This window comes from Centrocercus urophasianus, unplaced genomic scaffold (assembly GCF_019232065.1).
Source record: "Centrocercus urophasianus isolate 14NV4802_14NV808 unplaced genomic scaffold, USGS_Curo_1.0 seq_29, whole genome shotgun sequence".
In the NCBI taxonomy this organism is placed as follows: Eukaryota; Metazoa; Chordata; class Aves; order Galliformes; family Phasianidae; genus Centrocercus; species Centrocercus urophasianus.
This window is the reverse complement of record NW_024884855.1, coordinates 11,278,397-11,300,008: the sequence shown is the minus strand read 5'-3', so window position 1 is coordinate 11,300,008 and position 21,612 is coordinate 11,278,397. Positions and strand designations below refer to the sequence as shown.

Below are 21,612 nucleotides of genomic sequence, written 5' to 3'. Positions count from 1 at the left end.
CCATTGCTCCGCCCCGGGCCCCGCCCCCACGTGACTCCGCGCCCCACGTGACTCCGCGCAGCCGCTCTCCTGAGCCTCGCGGGCCGCCGTCGCGCCGGGCGGAAGCCGGGCGGTGAGGCGCGACGTCGCTCCGGGGCTGCGCGCGTCTGCGCCCGCCTCCCGCCCGTCCTCCTTCCTTCCCTCCCCCCCCTCCGCGCTCCTCCGCGTCGATGGCGGCGGCGATTATGGCGGCGGAGCAGGAAGCAGCCAAGGGCGGCGGCAGGAACCGCGGCGGCGTGCAGCGCGTGGAGGGCAAGCTGCGCGCCAGCGTCGAGAAGGGCGACTACTACGAGGCGCACCAGATGTACCGGACGCTCTTCTTCAGGTACGGCTCGGCCCGCCGCCCGCCCGCCCCTCCCCCGCGCGGCCTTCCAGAGCCTTCCCACGCATCGCTCCCCGCTGCCGCCCGCCGCGCCCACGTCCCGTTCCTATTGGCCGCCGCTCCCGTCCGTCTCCGTCTCTCGCTCTCTCATTGGGCCGCGCGGGGGCGGGGCGGGGCGGGCGTGCGCATGGCAGGCTGCGGGCGGCACGGATCCTGGGCCCGGCCTGCGCGCCGCGGGGTTCCGCCGCGGTTCCTCCGAGCCCCGCCGCCGCCCGTGGTGACTCCGCGGCGTTCCGGCGTCCCGCCGCTCGCGGGGCTGAGGAGGCGGGCTGTGCCCTTGTCGCTGGTCCGGCGGCGGGACCCCCGTTGGCGCCGTGAGGGCCGCGGGACGCGGCGCTGCTGACGCGTCTCCCGTGCCGGCCTCTCCCGGCTCTCGCTTGGAGGTTCCCGACCCTTCCGTCGCCGTTGCCCGGCTCCGTGTGGGCCAGGCCTTCCCTAACACAGGGGCCCTCCTTCCTCCCTTCTCCAGAGCCTGCAGGGCTCCCGAGACGTCGCCGCGTGTCTCGCTGCAGTCCGGGATATTCCGGCCCCGAGATTGGGCTACAAGTTGTGCTTCCCTGTGCCTGTTTCCCATGCCCCTGCGTTACTGTAGAGGCGCTGAGGCTGTGCCCCTGTGGAAGCTGGCTCACTGCCTGCACCCCTTTGCTGTGCTCCTCAGGTGCCACCCTGCTGATCCCTGTGCCTGTTGCTGTCTCTGGGCAGCCTCTGCTGGCTCTGCCTTCGCCATTCCCCTTCCCTGGCAGCTTTAGGCTGACCAAACTTATGGGCAAAAATGTTCTTCCTTGTGTATGTGGCAGTAATTAAGTAGAGGAGACATGGATGCTCAGTCAGACATTACAGTTATTACTGTGGCCTCTTGCAGTATTTCTTTTCATTGCTCACATCCATGGCGACCTGCTGTTGTCCCCTCTTTCCACGTTCAGTTTAAAAGATAGACCTTCAGGAGCGCTGAATCAGGTACCCCTTGTAGGGGCTTCACTGGTTGGCTTTGTTCACTCATGGTAGTGCCAGAATTGGGATGTTGCCCTCAGCCTCGTGGCTCCCATGTGCCATATGTCCCCAGAGCTGAATGGGATCAGCACGTGGGTACCCTCAGCACACAGCAGCTGGAGTGTGGGATGCTGCACCCTCAGCACTGCAGGCCATAATGTCCTCAGTGCACTCTTCCCATTGCTGCCCTCCCTGCTATATACTGAGCACCATCACACAGCAGATCTGCTTGTTGCGAGGGCAACATCAAAGGTTTCAGACTTAAATTATTATTATCTGAGGAGAAATGTAAATCTAAGCCGTAGTGTGGCCTATTTTATGGGAAGTATTACGTGAGGTGGTGGCTGCAATGGTGGAAAATGACTTTGTTCAGCAGTTGTTTCTCATCTCGTGTTTTATACGCCTTAGCTCACATGCTTTGCTTAAGCCTCAGTGTATTAATTTGGAGTGAGAGTTCCTGCCTTTTCCCTTTCAAACGCAGAAGGAAGGTGCTTAATTAAAGGGAAAGGTGATATTTGCGTAGCTATGGGGGAGATTTCCTTCCAGGCAGAAAGATAGAATGAGGCAGAGAAGATTTGTTTGGAAAGTCGCTGAGAGTGGGAAGGAGTCCCAGACAGTCTTGTCTGTCCTCTGTTAAATGTGTGTTGAATGTGTTGAATGTAAACAATCTTCCAGAGAGACATCAGCACAGAGTGAGGTGATCTCAGCTGCGGAATGTAATTGGGACGCAGTGTTGATTCACTTTGATCAAAGCCAGCCTGTAAATGCGAGTCCATTCCATCATGCAGTGCGAGTCAAACCTGAAATCCTGACTCAGAGCTTCAGAAGTCAGAAGCCAAGGGGTGCTTGAGGTTGGAGGAGGGTGGGGAGGAAGGATTATCACAAACCTGCATCCTGCAGTGCTTGTCCCTCGCTGTGCTCCGCGTGGCAGGAGGAATGTGCTGCTGCTGTCCAAGCAGCATTATGTGGGCAGTGCAGGCTGGGTGGAGCCTTCACTGTGTGCTCTGGCACTTGAATCAAAGGTTCAACATGACTGCCTCTGTAGTGCACTGACTTCTGTTGTCCTTGTGCTTGTAGGTCTGTATGGTATGGATCATCTGTCACAGGATTTCAGTTCTGTTACTCTTTGGTTCTAAGTGCCGTTTAGATTCACAGGGTGAATATTTCTAATCCTTTTTGTTCATATCTTTCAGAAAACAGTTCTTAAGATGTATTTTATGTTGTAGAGCAGTTTTCATTAGTATCACCTGCAGCCACTCCCAGAGTAGGAGGCTCTTGGAAACGGCTCAGTGGGAGGGGGATCCAGGAGGAGCTTTGGAGCCAGAAGCCTTGAGGCACACCTGGCTGTGAGGCCAGCTGCAAAACGCTGCAGGTGCCGAGCTGCTCAGCTGAGGCGTGAGGCATTACTGTGGCTGTGAGCTGCTGAGGGCACTTACTCAGAGAAAGTCCTGCTATCCTTAGCTGCTCTCGGTGGAAGTGCTGCCTTTCTAACCTGGAGATGTGATGGTCAAGAGCTGCAGTTGCCCGTTGCGGTGCCGTGCAGGAGGCCGTGATCACTGTGCTGCGGTAGGAGATCATTCTTGGGGTCACTGTTGGAACCAGTTGTGTCCTTCACTTTTTGGTTTACTCCTAAGTGAGGAAGGGAGGAGCTGCAGCAGGTGTGTGAGAGAACGCTGTGACGGCACAGCCTGCGGGCTGCCTGCCAGCACAGAGACAGGCTGCTTGGCTTCAGTGCGGGTGGCTGGTGGCCCTCACTGGTGCAGAATCAAACAATTTAATCCTTTCCATTAATTGATGTATATGCAACTTGCTTTCTAGTAACTTTTATCAAGGCTTTGCTGTTGTTCCCAGGTATATGTCACAAGGAAAATATGCGGAAGCAAGAGAGTTAATGTACTCAGGGGCTCTGCTGTTCTTCAGTCACAACCAGGTATGCTGATGTTTTTGTGTGGTGCTGGGGGGTTGTTGAGGGGTGAATAGTGAATTCCCAATGGCAAACGTTGGGGTGGTTGCTTCATAATCTTTAGCTTTATCTCTTTGTTGAGTTTCTCTCCACAAGGAAAGATGATTCCAAACTGGAACTGTGAACTGCATTTGTTTTGCTTTCCTGGGAACTTCTTGCTGTTTCCATCAAATTAATGTAAATTTTTGTAAGAGGGAATTGGAATTTCCTGTTGTTCTTTACCTGTAACTGCTGATAAAAGTATTAATGTGCTTCTGACAAAATTCTGCATGAGAAATGAACTCTTTCATGATGTTTCCTTTGATTCACTGTTACGTTCATCACCACCAGCATGTGTTTGTCTTTTAGCAAAACAGTGCTGCTGATCTGTCCATGTTGGTTTTGGAGTCTTTGGAGAAGTCAGATGCAAAAGTATCAGATGACCTTTTAGGTACGGTGACCTTTGCACTCAGTTTGTTTAGGTGTTCTCACTTCTCAGTGAGCATTGAGTCCTGGAACCTGAAATCGCTGTCATCCCATGGGGCTGGGAAGTGGAAAAGGATGGGAGGAAAACTTTGTTAGAAAATGGGTTGCTGATAACTGACAGTGCTGTGAGCAAAGTGTAATTCAAATACATTGAATTAACGTGGCATCCTCCTTTCCTCACTGCATGTTGTCTGCACAGTGACTTGCAGCTCCAAGGCTTTGCTGGATGGCCGTGCCTGCCATAGCAGCGTGGTGGTGCACGCAGTACTTCTCACTTTCTTCTCCAGTTGACATTTAGTGAGCAGACAATTCGGGAAGACCTTAAGAGTCTGCCTTGTGCCCGGTTCTGGGAGTCAGCCGTTGCCTCTGCAGGCTGTGGTGTGGGTGGGGGCAGAAGGTGCAGAGAGCTGGGATGGACCTCATTTCCTTCGGTCAGCTCTGCCTTTCTGTATCCCACCGATGACTTCTGGTGGGCCTTTTTGGAACTGCAGGCTTCTGTCTGCTGCCCTGTTGATGGCAAGCACTCCTGAGGCCAAAAGCCTTCCCGACTCTGTGGGGCTGTTTGAAGCTCTGGGATTCCGTGTCCCAAACCATGACAGGATTGATGTGATGTTTGTGGTGTATTTCTGCAATTCAAAGTCACTGTTTTTAAGATCTCTTATAAAGACTGAGAACAGAGCTTGTTTTATTAGGAGTTGTATCTTGAGAAGCAGCAAGTCTCCCTATTTCTGTTAACATTATGCCTTTGTGAATGTTATTCTTGTAGAAAACTTGGCAAAATTGTTTAGTTTAATGGATCCAAATTCTCCTGAAAGAGTGGCTTTTGTATCCAGAGCACTGAAGTGGTCTAGCGGGGGATCAGGAAAACTTGGCCATCCAAAATTACATCAGTTACTAGCCATTACCCTGTGGAAAGGTAAGAAAAACCAACTGGCTCTCCTGTGTTTGGTTTTGAAAATGTTGAAAGATGTAGGAGATGTATTTTGGAAATAACCTAGGGAAGCTGAGATGGAAATGATTCCTGGTGTTCCCTGCTGTTTGTCAGCATTTCAGGGTTTTGCCACTAGCAAAAAAAAAAAAAAAATAGGCTCATAAATGTGTTTGTGCAAACCCCAAAACACAGCTGCTGTAAAGCTCTTTGGTAAAAGGAGGGCTGATCCTTTAGGCACTGAGGTAGTTTGGCTGAGAGTCGTTAGGAGGAAGCTTGCTGGGCAGCAGGGCTGTTCTGTTGGCTTGTCATCACATCCTGGTTAAACCTAAGAAAGATTGATGCACATCACAGCATCCGACCTCTGGGTACCCATGGGTGTTGAAGAGGCTTATTTCAGGCATTTCCCCTGCAGAGTGGGATTTCAGATAGACCAAAATGCTCAAAATAATTGTGTTTCATACTCGGTTTTTAAAGTCTTTTGCTCAAAACAGAGAGGTGGATGAGAACAGCCAAACAATTAATGCTCTCCTCTGGTTTCTCACCCATTAAAAGCTGTGCAAGGTGATTGCTGGTCTGCTTAACGTCTTTCAGGAGCTGGGATTGGTGCTCGTGGCTGTGTGCCACACTCAGACCAGGGCTGTTCTCAGGGGTTGGTGGTGGTTTTTAGGTGGCTGCTGCCACCTGGAAGGGAAGATTTTCCTCAGTGTTAAAGTGAGAAGTTGTGGTGTGATTAGTGTAGAAAGCATTACATTCTGAAAGTCAGAATCCCCATCCTGTAACCTTCTGCTCGTCCTTCTCTTACAGATCAGGATGTGTGTGTTTTCTTAGCTGTTAGGAGTCAACAGAAATGGCTGTGATTTTTCTAACAAAGCTTTTAAATTCCAAAAAAGAGCAGGTTTCCAGTTGTATTTGTCACTACCACGCTTTTGCATACTTGGCTTCAGGTTCTAACAAAACGCTTTCGTTTCTTGCACCTTTTTTTCCTGCATAATTGCTGTTATGTTCAGAACATGAAGGCAGTTGTAATTTTGATGGCAGGAGCAGGCTATGCTAAAAATAGGGAATGCCTTCTTTCTGTGCACATAGAAGGAAGGATGCTGAGGGTACTGATGGGCTTCATCAGTTGCCTATGATTTACAGGGGGAAAAGCACCCCTCCTTTTTGCTCCTGTCATTACTGTGTGCAGCTCCTCCTGCCTGTAGAGCACCAGCCTAGCAAATGTGTTTTTATGCTCAGCTGTGATGAACTGATTTCTTAAATGCCATTTTCTTTTTCCTTTTATAGAGCAAAACTATAGTGAATCTCGGTATCACTTCTTGCACTCCACAGATGGTGAAGGCTGTGCAAACATGCTCGTGGAATACTCCTCATCCAGAGGCTATCGCAGTGAGGTGGACATGTTTGTAGCACAGGCAGTCCTACAGTAGGTGTTGTGTTGTTTTATGAACTCTTGTGCTGAGGTGATGCTGTGTGTGAGGCCAGTCTAATTTGATGGAGATAACCGTGGGTTAACTGAATGTCCTGTCAGAGAAGCTGTGAAAGTGACCAGAGGTTCCAAAGCTCACTGCGTGTGGTAGCAATAGAAACCTGTCTCAAAGCTCATGTAGAGTGGGGAAAAAATGTGTTAAGGTCAAAACCTAACGTTGTTTTAATTGCTTGAAGAGTTAACGTAACCTGTTTGACCCTCAGAGCACAACTCTTCCTTTTCCTTAACCCTACTTTGTGCCTGGTTGGTTAGGAATTAACTGGATGTGCTCTCCAGGCCTGGGACTACATGGGCACAAGACTTGCTCTCGGTCTCATTGTCCTAAGAGATTATTAACGTTGGGTCACCCCGGTGTCTGAGCAGCACACACCAGTGGTTTCTCAGAACTGCTGGTGGCTCTTGTTTTCTGTAAGCATTTATTTGGAAGGACGTGGCAGTGAAGGCTGTGTGTGCCTTTGCAAGGCTGACGTACAATTGAGGCTGACAAAGCCAATTTTCCTGAGTTTAATCAGCAGGTGGCTTCCTGCAGGCAGGGAAAGCAGCTCAGGGGGAGGCTGAGCAGGAGGTGCAGCCAGGACTGCAGCACGGACAGGAGGTGCTGTGAGAGGGAGTGGGCGAGAGTGAGGCTGTCTCTTGGCAGCCTCCAGCTGTCGTGTCGGATGTGTCCTGCTTTCTTTAGCTGGTTGCTAGAGATTGTAGTGGTGGTTAGTGGTAGAAAATCCCTTCTCTAGGTCTACTGTAGGTAGGACTCTTAAACAGTGCTGTGAGTATTTGTTTCTATGAGTATTGGTTACAAATAAGGGATTCTTTCTCTCAGCATTTAGACAGAGGCACTTCTTATGTCCTTTAATGGCCTCAGAATTTATCTCAGAGGCCACGCCAGATTCTCTTACCTAGCAGTTCGTACTCTTCTCTGTTTTTTACCTTCCCCTGTTCTGTTTCCTTTTGCAGATTTCTCTGCTTAAAAAATAAGACCAGCGCCTCAGTTGTTTTTACAACATATACACAGAAACATCCTTCAATAGAAAAGGGTCCACCCTTTGTGCAGCCACTGCTAAACTTCATCTGGTTTCTGTTATTGGCTGTTGATGGGTACGGTGTGATTTTTCTCACTCTGCTCTTAGTTTCCTTTTCATTTGCTTTCGAGATGACATTTTTGGTTGTTTCCTTTCTAGGGGAAAACTAACAGTATTTACAGTATTGTGTGAACAGTATCAGCCGTCCCTGAAAAGAGATCCCATGTATAATGAGGTGAGTTAGTGGGAACTGCAGCAGGCTGTAACCCCCAGAGCTAGTTAAATAATGGCTGATCACTGTGAGTGCAAAGCACGTGGGTCACACTGCATGTAACGTGGCTGAAGCAGCCGCTGGGTGCTGGCTTTGTGTTTCTCAGGTGAGGTGCTGATAGATGCTGTGGACAGTGGGTGGCTTTTATTGGGAGGAGTGTGTTCATTGGTGGGAGTGGAAGCTGATAAAGCTATCAGGCATGGCATTTCAGTTGTTCTCGATGGCATGCTGAGAAGTAGGGTGGTTGAATACAGCTTGTGGACAGGAGTCAGTGATCTCACTTGTGGTACTTCCACCTGTAAACGAAGCAGCTGATGTTGTTCTCCATCTTGTGTCATTCCAGTACCTAGATAGAATAGGACAGCTTTTCTTTGGTGTTCCGCCCAAGCAGACATCGTCCTATGGAGGATTACTAGGTAAGGTTTATGCCAGCAGTTCTGGTTACTGCAACCAGCCCTTCCAGCATGGTGAGAGAGCAGATAAGAAGTTTTTAATGAGCGTATGGGACCGGTAAGCTAAGTTTGACTGTCGTGTACTTGGTTCTAGGAAATCTTTTAAACAGCCTGATGGGAACTGGAGAAGATGATGACACAGAAGATGGTCAGGAAGACAGCAGTCCTATTGAACTGGACTGAGTATTTTTGCCACAGGCTGCCGTGCACACTGACGATTCGATGACTGCAAAGACAGTTTTGGAATTTGAATCCTGCAGTTGTTTCTTGGCGCCTAAAAGGGCTCCTCCAGTCTTTTAGAAATGGTTGCTGAAATGTTTATAATGTTTGGTCTATATTATTTATGTAAACAAAAGAAAGAAACCAACAAAAAGTAGCCAAAAGAACCAATGGCAGAGATTGTTAGCAGGTTTCCGATGCAGCGGCTGGTGACTTTGATTAAAATATAGTCGTCTACGGTTTCTGATGCAGTATTCCTTTTGCACAATAACTCAGTACACAGGGGTCTGCTCCACGACCTACCCACTACCACGTTTGTTACAAGAAGGCCTCCCTGACCTCTGCCATCTGCGAGGAACATCCTGAAAGCAGGGTGAGTCACTGTGTAACTGAGGGCTGAGGCTGGTGCCAAAAGCCCTGCGATGCATGCGAGGAGCTGCACAGCCAGGATGCACTGACAGCAGGAGCTCCCTCTGCTGCAGTGAGAACAGCACTGCCTGTGTCTGTGGTGAGCTGGCTCTGCCTGAGCCCGTGTGTGTTTAGCTGATACTTCTGAAAAGCACAAGATTGAATTGCTCTCGAGTGAAAGCTGATCAGTGGAACGCAGGTAATTGGCTCCACACGGATCTCTCTTGCCTAGGCTTAAAAATTGGGCATGTAAAATACCTCCTCTGGCTGGAGGCTCTGCTCCTTTGGAACATTCTTTCTCATTCTGAGTTCACACCCATCTGTAACAGTGAAGAGCCACGAGCAATGTCTGCATTTGAAATGCAGCTATATGTAAAGAAAAGGGATACTGCAGAACTTTTGGTTCTTTATGATATATTTATTTTTCTCGGGTGATTGATTCATTTAACACTTCGTGTAAAAAGGATAAATCAATAAATAATGGAGTAATTTCAACCCCAGTGGTAGGCATAGCAGTTCTACATCTTCTCTTTAATGCAGAGCGCTGCGTGGCGGTGGTGCAGCAAACAACTGGGAGGGGGAAACGCTTTATTTTTTCACGATGAAAATACGAAGGCTTAGATTAATAAACAGCAATCATGCATGGGGGAGGGAGGGGTTCATCAGACTTCACTGCCTGTATGAAAAAGAAAAGAAGGCAATGAAAGGCAGATTTTGTGTTAATTGTGCTGTCTCAAATAAACACTTTATACCAGGATCTACGATACAGCTGCTTTCTGAGAGTCTGTGATGGGTGCAAATCGCTTCACTTTGCAGCCTCAGTTCCTGCTCAGTGCCTGCTGAATGCTGCACACATCATTGTTGTGTGGTGGGATGGAGCAGCCTTGGCCACGGCCCCGTCCAGGGAGGATTCCTTATCACAGGTATAACATATACTCACATTACTGTGGTCTTTTTCTATTTAATACTTGGTAAGCTCTAATAGTTATTATACAGGCCCTCATTTTGCACACACAGTCTGTCTCCCTCTGTCTGAAGCCTCAGCCACTGTTTGACACAGGGCTGATTTAAGTGACAGCAAAAAAAAAAGATTTTGTAAATTGTATGCATACATAGGCAAACAAATACAGAGAGCAAGCTCCACACGTGTATAACTGCATTTCTGCATCACGGACTTAGCTTAAATTACAGGCAATACATAAACTTTATTAATTAATTATAAAAAAATGCATCCCAAAATTAATTTAGTTATTAAAAAGCCAGTAGTGCTGGCTGCAGATGAAGAAGCACCGTGTGTGCGTTGAAGAAATAGGTTTGCCTTCTACGTTTGTCAGTTATTCCTATAAATGCCTCCCTACTCACCTCTGTGTCTGTGATCCTGTAACACGACAGTGGGGTGAGTGCAATGAAATACCTCTTGTGAATGTGCACACATCCATCCACACACACGTGTTGCTAACACCCAGAATCACCCCACAGCCAGCACAGCTCTATGCACACACACAGTACACGAAGGAAGGTATTCCCACCCCCTTCCTTTCTGCTTCCCTGCAGACCCAGACAACACCAGCACCTGTCCGACATCAGCGTTTATTGGTGCGAATGACACGTAGTACCACAGTTCTTACCAGTGACATTACAGACAGACACAGCCCACGAGGGGTTCGGTTACAAACACTGACAGCAGGGCCTGAGCCCCGGCCCCAGCAGTTACAGTGCTCAACACAGCGCTGAAATGTCACTTCAAGCAGCTTTTGTATTCATTGCAGGAAAAAAAAAAAATAAATGAAAACATCCAAAAAAATAATAATTAAGAGAATTATTGGAAAACAAAGTGCACCAACCGGACCACAGAGGACTGTGCCAAGGGCAGCAGGGACACAGGTGGGCACAGCCCAGCCTGCTGCTCAGCCCCAGCCCCACAGCCACCCGTGGTACCCAGCAGCAGGCACTGCCAGGCTGTGCACTTTGGTAAGCAGCTAACGAGGCCAACAACACAGATACCTGCATTTCTACACCCTGCTCGGAATCAGCCTAGAGACAGCACTGCCACCACCTGGGAGCTGTGATGCTCACCCGCACTGATGTCACCTATGTATAATTTACCTCTGTGACACCGGGAGGATCGCTCATTCAGCAACACCAACACAGCAGGAGGCTGCAGTGCCCAACAGCTGCATCCTGCTCACGCTGCCCTGCAGGCACCAGCACAGCCCTCACGGCCGGCTCCATCCACCCGTGTGACACCATGAGAGCAGTGCTCCAGAGGACAGAAGCCTCAGCCAGGATGAGTGTCACCCCCTGCTCCCCTTGGGGAAGGCAGAAGCAGCACGGTGTGGGCACCCGTGGGATGGAGGGCTGGCAATGGTCCTGCACAGGAACCACTGTCCTGGGGGGAGAAACACAGTGATGGGCTTCCTACCAGGAGCTGTTTTCAGCTGCTCTCAGTGCTTCTCCCTTAAGTTTTAGGGAGCGCAGAGGACAGAGGCAAGGACACATTTCGGTCATCTCCAAACTCCCCCCTCGGTTCAGCTGCACATTCCTACATTTAAAGACAATGGTTTCTCTCCTCTTATTTTTAGGTGTTGGCATCTCAGGGGCTCGCTCTCCCCTGGAAACAGCTGGTAGGCAGCAAGGGCAGCAGGCAGCGCCCCCAGAGCAGCAGGGCCGTGGGCTGAGCCCGGTGGGATGAGGTGGGGGAATCTCTGTCACCAGAGCACAGGAGGCTTCGGGCCCAATCCGTATCCCCTGTGAGCTGAGGCAGCAATGAGCCACGGAGGAGGAAAAGCACCAGCCCCAGCAGCCAGCTGCTGCAGCATCATGGGCAGGGCGCTGGGATGGGCCGCAGCCTCAAGTCCCCCAGAACAGCCATCGCTTTCCACAAGGAACCCATATGGGTTTTGCACCACAGATCACATTGTCCAAAGGGCGTCCCGTCCCCAAGAGATTCGTCCCCGAGACTCTTCACCACAGGGCAGGGGACCCTTCCAGCAGCACAGCGCCCTACCTGCAGGAGACACGTGGACACGAGGTGCAGGAGGAGCAGAAATGAGTTCGGGGTTGGATCAGTGCCTTCTCCCATGTTTCACTGCTGCCCTTCTTGGCCTCCGACATGATCAAGTGAATGATGAGGGGAAAGGGAAGTATTATTATTATTATTACTGTTATTATTATTAATAATTACTTTTTTTAACATTTCAAATAAAACCATGTTGTGTTGTAAACAGAAGCTCATTCCTCAGGTCTGCCCAGCCAGTCCCATCTAAGGTTTATGCTTGAAATGGGCTTCCACTGAAACAAAAGAAAAGAAAATAAAAGTTAAAGTCATGGGCACAACCCCAGCAAGGACAGCCCGGCCCCACAGGTGTGATTGTCCTCAGTGCTGGGTGACTGAGCAGGCTCTGAGGTCCCTTCCAACCCAACCATTCTATGTTCCTACAGCACCGCTGCCCCTCCACCAAGCACAAGCCTTGCAGAGGAGGGCTGCCCCACTCACACCAGGCACAAGAGAGCAGCTGCAGTCACCCCATCATCACCCACAGAATCACAGAATGGCCTGGGTTGGAAGGGACCTCAAGCATCATGAATCTCCAACACTGCCACAGGCAGGGCCACCAACCTCCACATTTAATACCAGACCAGGCTGCCCAGGGCCCCATCCAACCTGGCCTTGAACACCTCCAAGGATGGGGCATCCATCCCGTACTCCAACCCATGGGAAATCAACTGTCCAAGGCTGTTCTCCAGACCTCGTGGGCACACACCTGCGTATTCCTGAGGCAGCATTGGCCTGCTGATAACTTTCTGGAAGGTGGTAATCCACTCCAGCTGGTCGTCCTCCGTCTCGCAGGCAAAGAGGAATTTCCTGTCCGGGGTGACGATGGTGATGCCGTGCTGCCAGTGATTTCCTTGTGTGGATGGCGGGAGCCCTTCCAGGACTTTGTAGCTGTTTTCCTTGCTCCCAATGAACACTTCCCCTCTTGCAAAGGCATCCTAGAAGACAGTAGCCAGGAGCACAGAGTGCAGAAGCTGAGACCAAAAGCACCACAGCCCCACAAAGCCCTCCACCAGCAGCAGCCCAGACCCAGCAACACAGAATTCCAATGTGTCCTGCTGAGCATCAGCCTGGGCTTTAGTGCAGACCATGCCCAGTACTCAGCTTAGGCCCCTTTCTCTTACCAGGGGATCCTTGAAATACATGAGCCTTCGGTCATCCATGGTGAACCATCGCTTCTTGAATCCTTCTGTTTGCTGCAGAGTCAGAAAGTGCTGAATTACACCCCAAAGTATGAAGTGCTTTGCTCATCAAATGCAACCTGGCAGCATCAGGGCACAGAGGCAGTTTCGGGTGGCTTGGAGGACCCTGCTGGGTGGCTGGGAAAGGCAGCTGGGGGCAGGTGGGCCTGTAGCAATGGCCAGAGAGCATGGAAATGGGCTGGGTTCATCCGTGAGATGTTTCTGGATTATTTTTTTTATCTTTCGGTTCCAAACCCAAACTTCAGGTGGAAAACGTGTATTAATGTGCTTACAGTGTTAAGGCTTCACCTCTGCAGAGAGGACAAGATTGTCTCACCAGCAGACCCTTCATCATCCCATACAGAGCAAGCCCTGGTTTTGGGGGTGTTGCAGAAACATTTATAGCCTACCTTGGGCCCTGTTTTCTCCATGTACCCCTCCTTCAGGTAGTTTCTAGAGAGCTTTGGCACCAGCTGGAGCAACCAAGCAGGAGAGAAATGAGAGCACAGCATCAGCTGGAGGTGGCTGGGGAGAAGCCCGAGCCCACTGACCCCTTTGCCACCAGATCCCAACCAAGTGGCTGGCAGTTCCATGCAGGTGAGCCAACCACACATCCCACAGCAGGCTGATGAGACGTTCCCTTTGATTTTTTAACATCTGGCCCATGTATCTCTTAAGCTGAAAGTGGTCTGAAGGCCCTCCCATCGCAATAATTTTGGCAGTTATCACACAGCACACACTGAAGGACTGAGCACTCCCCAGAGCTTTCCTGCTTGATAACCCTAAAAAGAAGGAAAAAAACAATCTGGAAAACTTACATCAGCATCGCTGGCTCCAGGAAATGCCACTTGTAAGTAATGAAAACGTGCAGCACGAATGGCATTGAACCAATCCACTATTTCCTAATAAGAGGAACAAAAAACAGTGAGCACCACAGCCTGCACGTAACAAAGCAACACCATCCTGCTGCTCTGCAGCTCTCCCATCCCTTTGTCCCAGTGACATGAGTGCAGTTTAGTGCTAACCCTCAAAAAACAAGAAAACAAAATCAAAGTTAGTTTGGTAAAGGGCACTCAGCCCTTTAACATGAAGAAGGTCTGGTAGCAGCACTTCTCATCCCCGCTCCCCATCTGCTCGTGTTTAAGTCGGGTGTGGGAGGAGGAAGGTCAGCAGAGGGAAATCCAGCTGGTGGCTTTGAAAAGAGACTTCAGGTGATCCGGAGCCATCGCTCAGGATTAGCAGAGCCTGAAGTGCTGGGGAGCAGCAGGATGCACAGCACCATGGGCAGGGTGCTTGGCAAAGAGCTGGTGAGACCCAGCGTGGAGCTGGCAAGACCAGAGGTGAGCCCAGTCCTGCAAACATGGATTTCTGCACCTCGCCTGCACACAGATGCAAATCCAGGCTAACAGCTCCGCCGCCTGCTCCCCATTTCCAGCCTCACCCCTCTGAATGCAGGGAACACAAAGGACATCTGCCACATTCTGAGGCCACACGACTTCCTTCCAGATTCTGCTGCAAGAGTGGCCGGGCATCTCTTCATCCCTGCACTGCAGTCCATCCATGAGTCCCATACCCAAATCCCAGCTCAGTGCCCAGATGCTGTGGCTCTTCTTTCCTTCCTTGGAATACATCTCTTCCCTTTTATTTTCCCCTCCAAAACAGTTTGGTTAACTTGGTCAGTTTTGAACTCATCTGCTGATTCGCTTCTGGTGAGATCACAGAGCCTGTGCTGCACTGGCACCTTTCTGGAGGTCTCACTGGAAAATGAGATGCATTTGCAAGAGGTGTGACAGCTGCACACTGAGCTGCAGGAGAGAGAGGGCTGTTATGGGTGCATGTGAGGTGTTACTGAGCCAGACTGGAGCTCAGCACAGAGCCCATCCCACTTCAACCCTCTGAGGTGAAGCTGCTGCAGCGCAGGAAGCACTGTGAGAGCAACCTCAGCCCTCACTAACATTTACATATACATTTTCAAAAGCAAACTGAGCTGAACAGAAAAACCACACAAAAATCAGGTTACTTTACATGTTACTTCGGAGATCTCAGTTATAAGAAGTCCAACTTGAGGCGCTCAAAAATGGTCTATGGTATCAACAGCCATCCTTAACAGCTCTGGTGTTCTGGCTGCTTGGTTAACCTACTTCATGCTGAGAGGGGAGAAAACGTACCAGGACACACACAGACAGTGCTCTGGAAAACTGACCTACTTGTCTGAGCTTTTACTTATCACTTGCTTTTCCATCCTAAGCAGCTAAGCAGACCCCGGATAGCAGCACAGAGAGGATCTGCAAGAGGAACTGGCTCCTGAAGTTAATGATGACCATTAGAGACTAGAGGCAGTGAAAAAAGCTGTAACATTGAAGTGGTGATGACTCACAGAATCACCAACCGGAAGGCAACCCTGACGTCATGATGGGGGTCACCTCCCTGACCAGTAGGTCCTGCCATGCAGAAAGCAGAGGACGAATCTCTCATCGACTTCAGACTATCAGTTTTTTTCCCAGAGCCAGAACGATCCACTGCCACATCACAGCTCTTTACATAAGCACACACCTGTGTCTGCAAAGCCAAGATGCACAGCCTCTGCTCCAGACCTGAGCCACTTGCACAGCCACGGCAGCACCAGGCAAACAACCCTGAATGAAACCGCATCTTCTCACTGCTCTTCCAGCTCATCAGTCCTGAAGTCAGCTCCTCCTGCTGCTGACAATGCCCCCCTTGCCACCTTTGCCTGTTCTGAAAGCTCTGCTGTAGCTCAGGAATGTCAAAGAAGAGTGCTCAGCTCATTTATCCAGAAAAGATTCAAAGATATTGGTTTGCACCGTGTAGAGAGGCCTTTCCTGGAGATGCAGCCCGCCTCCGAGGATGCTAAGGATGATGGTAAGCTTGGGGATGGCAGCAGCAGCTGCTCTTGTGATGGCTACAGGAGAAGTCCTGCAGAGGGAGCTTCAGTCCTTGGCAGGAGATCAGTGCGGTGAGAAATCGGCTTCAGCACCCCACGTGTGCCTGGAGCCCTGCCACCATTGCTGCCTTCAGCCAGCAGAGCAGGTCCCACTGCACCGAGCCTGAGAAATGGAACTCCAACATCACTCTCCTCTGCTCCCCACCTAAGAGCCATCCAAAGGCTGGGTGCCCTTTAACAAACTAACTTTGCTCCCAGCAAAACAGGCAGAGTTTGACCAGCCCTTGTTGGCACTGGAGCACAATGTCAGGTAGAAACCTGGGACAGTTTTTTTTTGTTAAGTGGACACTGAATGAGATGCATGCAGCTGCACTGCTCCAACCAGCTGTGTGAGTGCTCAGACTCCCATAGTGAAAGAGAAAGCTCCTCAGCTCCTCCAGCTCACATCAAGCATGTTGCTCTGCATTTCAAAGGAGCTCAGCACAGCTGATGATCCAGAAACCCATTAGGTCACAATGAAGTAATGCCTGAGAGCATTTGTGCCCACCACGCAAAAGGAAGCACAGAGGAATGCTTCTGGTAGTATGACCTGGTTACTTGAGATTTGCATCTTGGGTTCCTTCCATACGTATTTTCAAACTACAGCCCTCATTACACATCGCTGCCTCCCACAGCTGTGATGGAGACTGGCACTCCAATGCACAGAGAATCAGGGATGGGGTGCATCTTCAGCCCCAGCTCACCCCGATGGTCTCGGTCCATCTGGTGATGAGCACGTGCTAAGAAGCCTTCAGCTGCACACAACTGCCCCATCCTGCCATGCTCTGGGGAGCAGCAGTGATCCAGGTTGTCCTTTTGGCTTTAATTTCCTTAGCTGCCTTACTGCAGTGAAGGTTATCGCCTGTGATGAGCTTACATCCTTGTTCAGCCAAAGGAGCAGAGCAATTTCAAGGAATTTGAGAGAAATTCAGCTGAGGTGTTATCAGACAGCATCAGAAGCACTGAGCAGGCAGCAGCAGCCACCAGGCTCAACCCGTGAGATCAGCCCTGCTCACAGCAACTGCCTGCATGTCACAAACCACTCCATTCAAGTGGGCATCTGGTAGAAAAATCAGCTTTTTTAACACAGCAAAATTCTGCCTTTGCCGAGCAGACTGTCACAAACCACAGACAGAGGCACCTCCTCACCAGACAGAAGCTGGTGAGTTGCAGCTTTTACAGGAAAGAGCTCCTTCCTTTGGCTTCTGATTAACTCGTGGCCATGGAACCACGACAGATTCTGCATACAGCCCTGCAAGCACAGTGGTTCCACTTGGGCTGACCCCTTGAACACGCTCTGTGAGCACTGGGACTCTCCTCTCACTGCAAAGGCCGTCGTGTGCCACGTCCTCCCTGGGCAAACAACTGCCCCACACTGCTGAGCATTCCACTGATTTCCACATTGCAAAGCCCCACCCCCCCCCCCCCAAGTCACAGCTGGGTTACTGACAGGTGTGCCCCAGTCTGGCTGCGTGCAGCACCACCCTCCAGGAGCACACGCAAGGCCCTGCCACCCCCCTGCTCTCACCTTGCCATCTTCGTGATAGACAAAGATGTTCCTTGTGCTATTGTCCTTCAAGTACGTGATCTGCAGTCCGTGTGGGTTCCCGATTTTTGCAGGCTGGAAAGTTGCATTTAAGTGTTCAATCTTCATAATTGCTTTGGGTTCTTTTGCCTGGAAAACACAGCTGAGTGAGCAAACACCTGAGAATTGGCTTTTAAACCAGAAAGCAGTTTACTGCGTCAGAAAAAAATTCCTCACGATGGAGGGCATTACCTGAAACATGATGCTCAGCCCACAGACCTGCCTGGTGATAACGCAGCTGGGGCTTTGCTTGGGCACAAATGAATGCTTTCTGCCAACACGGCAAAACGCTCTGCTGCTCTGCAAAACTCAGCAAAGTTCAAGGAGATTTCAGATTTCAGCCCAGAAGCAAGATAGGCAGGTCAGGTCTCAAAGACAGCAAGGATGCTGTGCTATGAGCAACTTCATGACTCACAGGTAACGTGGCAGCAGAGCAGGTAGCCTCAAGCTACCGGAGCTCATAGCAACTGAATCCAGCACAGGCACTGCTGCAGCTGTGGCGGAGGCCTGAACTGCTCTCAGTGTTCTACTGGAGCTGAAAGCTCCTGAGGCTGTGATGGAGGCATCGTCCTCTCTGAAGGTGATCATTGGAGGTACCAGGGAAGAGCAAAAGATCATAGAAAACACCTCAGCTCCCCTCATTGCGTGTGCAGAAAAGCAGAATGTCTATCCATTAATCACAAGGGCAACGTTCATGGTAACAGCTCTGTATTTGCCTTCCAGTACATGAAATCCATTCTGGGGAAAAGGATGAATGCTTCACTGCGTGGCACTCAAAGAGGAAATCCTGAGGGCTGTGAGGTGCTGTCACAGGCAGCGCTCCCTCCCCCAGAAGGTACCCATGGGTACAAGACCCACATCAGTTGGATCACACAGGGCCAGAGCAGAGAAAAATTCACGGTGGAGAAAGGAGAGCCAAGGGCAACACAGCGGGCAGAGGGGACAGCTGGTCAGCATCTCCCCACTGCAGTGACTGGGGACTGAGAGCAGGTCCTGCACAGCACGGCGGCCAGCTGGGACATCAAGGACACAACGCCTGCAGAAACTCCTTGTGCACCAACGCTCTCATAGCACGACTTCCCACCCCCACAGCAGCCCCAGGAACTCACGTCGTTCTTGTTGAAGTATTTCAGTGCTCCTTCCCTCTCTGACAGCACAAACTTTCGGCTCAGGAATTGCCCGTTGTCCCGTCCTCTCTTCCACAGAAACCCTTCTCGGTACCCTGCGCACATTGAGCAAAGGGGCAGGGTGAGGAGGAGAGCCACCTTCTGTTTGTCTGAGGCAGAATTACACACAGGTCCCATGGAAAAGGTGTTCTCCTTCCTGTGGTTTCAATCCTTTCGGATTTTTGGCTCAGGCTCTCAGGAGGTAGGATTTTCAAGCTGTACATTTATAATGACTTACCAGTGGATGTGAGGATGTGCAGAAAGCCCTCATCCAACCAGCTCTTCAGACAGCAGTGCATATGACAGGAATGCAGGCTTCATTTTTAAAAACACATTAAAAGATGCACAGAAATCCCCCAGCCAGCCCTCAGCGCTCACTCTACAGTACAAACCATATGTTTCCATGCCATAAGAAATGCACAAACACACATAAACCACACACACAAGTGCATTCAGCAACCAGGGCAGACCAAGGTAAGAGTGGCACAAACAGCTAACAGTGCTAACTGAAGACAAAGCACCTGTCTGGCTATCGTGCCTCTGCTGACAGTCAAAATGCCACTTTCTTTTGCCTGGATGTATGAAATCCTACACTGAATGCTTTCTCCAGATCCTCAGAGAAAGCTGAACGTGAGGGAAAGCTGTCAACATCTGGCAGCAATAAGCGCCATGCAAACCCCGCGCTGCTGCGAATGCTGGATGCCAACTGCAGAGCCTCACCACCACGGGCTGCACCGCAGGCTGCTGGCACGCAGCGCAGCCAAGGGGCTCATTGCTTGGTGCAGATGTAAGCAGTGGAAATATTTAAAGCTGTCAGCAGTCCTTCCCTTGGTTCTTTATTTAATATGGGTCACGCGTTGCAGCAGGGCTTTCTTTTAAAGCACGAAGCCACACCGCTGCCTGCCCAGCCCTTCCTCTCAGAGCCCTGCAGTGCAGAACACACTCTGGGTGCTCGGGGCATTGACACCCACTGGCAGCACTGCACAGACACCAGACCAGCAACCCGAGCACCAAAACCAGAGATGTCTGAGGCATTACATGGGCAGAGCCCTTACCATGCCCACTCAGCCATCCTCCAGGCTTGGGAGAGACCCCCCCAGAGACACAAGTAGCACTGGTGAACTCAGCCAATCCATTCCACCCTACCCCAACTGTGGACATTTCCCAATATCAAAATACAACCAAGCTCTGGGAAGGCACTCATAGCGTGAGAGAAAGAAACACAGAGTGAGCAGAATCATCCTCAGTCTGACAAGGGGAAGCAGCAAAACCAGTCCAGGGCAGCAGCGCTGGCTGGCCCCCTCTTATCACCACTGTGGCACAAATTAATTCCCCCAGTGTGGGGAACAACAGCATCTGACAGGTTGTATCAGCAGAACCACTGCGTGCTCAATAGTGGCTGAAGACGAAAGAGCTGAACAGGGATAAGGGCTGCACAACGTGGGTCTGACAGCAGGCAGACAGGCTGCAGGTCCTGCCCAGCTGATATGGTCATAAAATGCAAGATTTGCTTAATATGAGGGAGAAAAGCTGCCGGGGCCCTGAAGGTAGGAAGCTCTTAGTTGAAATACACCCACCTGTGTTAGCTCAGCTCTCAGCTTCACAGCCTGACAGCAGCTCCTTGCACAAGCCCTGTGGGTTGCCTTCATTCATTCATCCAGAGCACTTTGCTACAAGTATCCAAGACGTACAGGGTGTAAGGATGCCCTGTTTCTCTTCTCTGCAATAAATTTATTGTGTTTTCTCTTAGCACTAAAGGGGTAATGAATAAAACTCATTGCTTTTCTCCAAGGAGCTGCAAATGTATGAAGTCCACTGAAAGCAAACCCCTGTCAGACTGGCACCCCAGTAGTTTCATATGAGAAGGTGAAAGCACAGAGGGGGTTGGAGAGCTGCCCAGGGCATTACTGTGAGCCAGCATCAAAGCCAGGCTGGAAACCAAGGCTCCCATACCCTCTTATGTACAGACACTTTCATCATTATGATCTCCTTTTTTTTCCAGCCCTTTGAGTCAAAACACAGCATCTGAATTCACTCTGTTCTCCTTCGGAGAAATTAAAAAAGAAAATAAGAATGCTGGCACTTTCCACAACCACTGCCTCTGCAACAGAGCTCCTGGCTACTCTCACAAAGCCAGCTGCTAATTTTGCTGTACCCTGGCACAGATTTCCTTAAATCCTTTGCTTGCTTCTTTTCTTTCTTCCTTCCTTCCTCCAGGGCTGTGTCCTCAGGAGCTGCTCCTGCGCTCTGTCCAAACTTGCTGCCTGCTCCCCTGTCACTGCTGATAAATGCAAAACACAGCGAACTGGATGTGAACCGAACGTGAACTCATCCAGCTTCCCCAGGCAATCAGTATGTCAGCAAGACGTGTCCTCAACATCCTGATCTAAAAGACAGTGCAAACAGCCAGAGAAGGTGTTGAGGAGCAGAACTGCAGGATGCTGCAGATGCCGAGCTCCTACTGAACGTATGGGAGCCCCTCCTCGCCTCCATGGGCCGCCTTGCCTTAGCAACAGCTTCCAGTTCAGAGCTACCTGGCCAAACCCAGACCTTCAGCAGGTCTGCACTCATGATGGTGAAGCAAAACAGCCAGCAGCACAGCTTCAGGGCACACAGCACTCCATCACCTGCGGGTGCAGAACAAAGGCTGCAGCCGCCCGCTGGCATTGCGCTCAGCCACCAGCACACAGCCATGACTGCCAAAGGGACACTTGGTGAAAACCAGCACTCTTTAGGAATAACATCCCTGTGCTTGGGCCGCTTGGCATTGGGCAGTTCTGGCACAAACCTGACTTGTAAAAAGGCCACCAAGCAGTTGTGACCAAGTTGGCCAACAAATGGCGTGCACATAACCAGAATTCACACCTCTGGAATGGGCATTTTTGACCCACTGTGCCATTTCCAAGGTAAAAAGAGGAACCACCACTTCTACATTCCTTTCATCACCACAGCTTAAGCCCCTTGGGGGAAGGAAAATGGAATTACCACGCTGGTTGCCCAGAAACAAGATGGCCTTGTGCCAGCTGTGCTGAGTGCACGTCTGCGGCCCCTGAACACAGCCA

The 21,612-nt window shown here is 50.6% G+C and overlaps 2 protein-coding genes across 7 annotated transcripts in view; one reads left to right on the top strand and one right to left on the bottom strand.

The window, feature by feature from the left end:
* Positions 1-194: 194 nt before the first annotated feature.
* Positions 195-9,388, top strand: GET4 (guided entry of tail-anchored proteins factor 4). Of its 5 annotated transcripts, none has more exons than XM_042828119.1 (9): positions 195-364; positions 3,263-3,341; positions 3,723-3,804; positions 4,606-4,755; positions 6,100-6,193; positions 7,208-7,348; positions 7,432-7,507; positions 7,887-7,959; positions 8,090-9,388. In XM_042828119.1, the coding sequence occupies exons 1-9, from the start codon at positions 210-212 to the stop codon at positions 8,176-8,178; spliced, it is 939 nt and encodes a 312-aa protein (XP_042684053.1). In that variant the 5' UTR covers positions 195-209; the 3' UTR covers positions 8,179-9,388. The 5 variants fall into 5 exon arrangements, with proteins under 5 accessions (XP_042684053.1, XP_042684052.1, XP_042684054.1 ...); XM_042828118.1 differs by having other exon boundaries at positions 6,055-6,193; XM_042828121.1 differs by lacking the exon at positions 195-364 and adding an exon at positions 855-2,567 and having other exon boundaries at positions 6,055-6,193.
* ADAP1 (ArfGAP with dual PH domains 1) overlaps positions 9,020-21,612 on the bottom strand; it is a 40,638-nt gene continuing 28,045 nt past the window's right edge. Inside the window, exons 5-12 of one of the 2 annotated variants that reach the window (XR_006170437.1) lie at positions 18,494-18,606; positions 17,328-17,474; positions 13,677-13,760; positions 13,269-13,331; positions 12,802-12,873; positions 12,387-12,615; positions 11,630-11,913; positions 9,020-9,298 (exon numbers count right to left, since the gene is read on the bottom strand). Coding sequence is in view for 1 of the 2 variants with exons in the window: in XM_042828117.1 (XP_042684051.1) it covers positions 11,885-11,913; positions 12,387-12,615; positions 12,802-12,873; positions 13,269-13,331; positions 13,677-13,760; positions 17,328-17,474; positions 18,494-18,606 (737 nt within the window). In the remaining variant the exon portion in view is untranslated. Of the gene's footprint in view, positions 9,299-10,196; positions 11,914-12,386; positions 12,616-12,801; positions 12,874-13,268; positions 13,332-13,676; positions 13,761-17,327; positions 17,475-18,493; positions 18,607-21,612 lie in introns of those variants that run through there. The other variant, XM_042828117.1, reaches the window with a different exon arrangement.